The sequence below is a fragment of the Rhinolophus sinicus genome, chromosome 14, assembly GCF_057876585.1.
Source record: "Rhinolophus sinicus isolate RSI-liver-muscle chromosome 14, RSI-T2T, whole genome shotgun sequence".
Classification (NCBI taxonomy): domain Eukaryota; kingdom Metazoa; phylum Chordata; class Mammalia; order Chiroptera; family Rhinolophidae; genus Rhinolophus; species Rhinolophus sinicus.
Window position 1 is genome coordinate 187,446,270 of NC_142514.1, and position 1,546 is coordinate 187,447,815.

Genomic DNA, 1,546 nt, shown 5'->3' on the forward strand with positions numbered 1-1,546 from the left:
CCACCCCCGAGGCTCTGAGGGGCTGGCACTGAGTGGGGGGTTATAAAACCGGCAGTGCCCAGCAGCCCCCAGCCCTCCAGACCGGCTGCATCCTGAGGCTGTCAGCAGGCGGTCTGTACCGGGTGCTCCGCGTCAGCCTGGGTGGGGGGCTGCCCACTGGGGTCCAGGCCATCGGGGTCCCAGGCCCAAGCTCTACAGGAAGTGGGCTCCTCCCTTAGAGCATCTGGGCGTGGGCACTGGGTGGGGGTCCCTGGCAGGGCACAGGCCCCAGCTGGCTGCAACTCTGCCCGTCCCCAGGTCATCGACACCCGGCCATGGCCCTGTGGATGCGCCTCCTGCCTCTGCTGGCCCTGCTGGCCCTCTGGACACCTGCCCCTGCCCGGGCCTTCGTCAACCAGCACCTGTGCGGCTCCCACCTGGTGGAGGCGTTGTACCTGGTATGTGGGGAGCGTGGTTTCTTCTACACGCCCAAGGCCCGCCGAGAGGTGGAGGACCCACAGGGTAAGTCTGCTGTGCGGGCCCCCACCCTGCCCCGCTGGCACCGGGGGACAGTCAGGCAGGACTTTGTAAAGGAGATGACATCCCCTTGGTCACATCCCAGAAGTGACCAGCTCCCTGGTCAGTGTCGGCCTCGGGGGCTCAGCCCTGATGACACCCCTGCCCAGCCCTCCCTTCTCACCCCACCTCCTCCTGCTCAAATAAACGACCCCTCCTGCTCGTCTCCTCCTGACAATGGCAGCTTCAGGGCACATTTCATGGAGTGGGTTGGGTCCTGGGCGCTGACTGTCTTGGGGTGACATAAGGGCGGTGGCAGTGCGGCACCCTCAGGGCAGCGGGGCAGGGCCCAGTCCTGGGAGCTGGGGTGGGCTGAGAGGGGTGCAGGGCAAGCCTGGGACACTTGTTCAGGTTCCCACAGTGGCATTGCCTTGGGGGACAGCGGCAGGATGCAGGGGCCGACGCCCTGTGATCCCGCCCTCCCCAGGGCTGTGCAGGGCTTGGGGACAGAGGGCCACTGTGTGCTGTTGACTGCTGGTCCTATGTCTCCTTCGGGCAGTGGGGCAGATGGAGCTGGGTGGGGGTCCAGGCGCAGGTGGCCTGCAGTCCTTGGCCCTGGAGGGACCCCCGCAGAAGCGAGGCATCGTGGACCAGTGCTGTACGAGCATCTGCTCCCTCTACCAGCTGGAGAACTACTGCAACTAGATGGGGTCCTGCGCCCCTAGCCTTCTGCTCCCTGCACCCCAAGTGATCTAATAAAGTCCTTGAATGAGCTCGGTGCTGTTTTTCTGTGTGCCGAGGGCTGGCAGGGCACATGCTGGCTCACCTGCCTGGGCCATGACTGCCGTGGGGGGCCCTCCCCGATTCCCCATTCTCTGTTCTCTCTGCACCGGCCCCTCTGAACTTTCTCTACGCTCACTGGGTGCCCACAGGCAAGTGGCAGTGCCTCCCAGCTGGAGAGCCCTTCTTGGCTGTCAGCTGTCCCCTACCCTGGGGCACGGGAAGGACCCATGGCCCCCTGGCTGCTTCAGGACAGGACAGAGAAGGGCTG

At 65.5% G+C, this 1,546-nt stretch overlaps 1 protein-coding gene across 1 annotated transcript; it reads left to right on the forward strand.

Annotated features, from left to right (window-relative positions):
* On the forward strand, positions 1–1,268 carry INS (insulin). The gene is made up of 3 exons (XM_019713697.2): positions 1–111; positions 298–501; positions 1,055–1,268. Exons 2-3 carry the CDS (start codon positions 315–317, stop codon positions 1,198–1,200), a joined length of 333 nt encoding a protein of 110 aa, XP_019569256.1. The 5' UTR covers positions 1–111; positions 298–314; the 3' UTR covers positions 1,201–1,268.
* Positions 1,269–1,546: the final 278 nt, after the last annotated feature.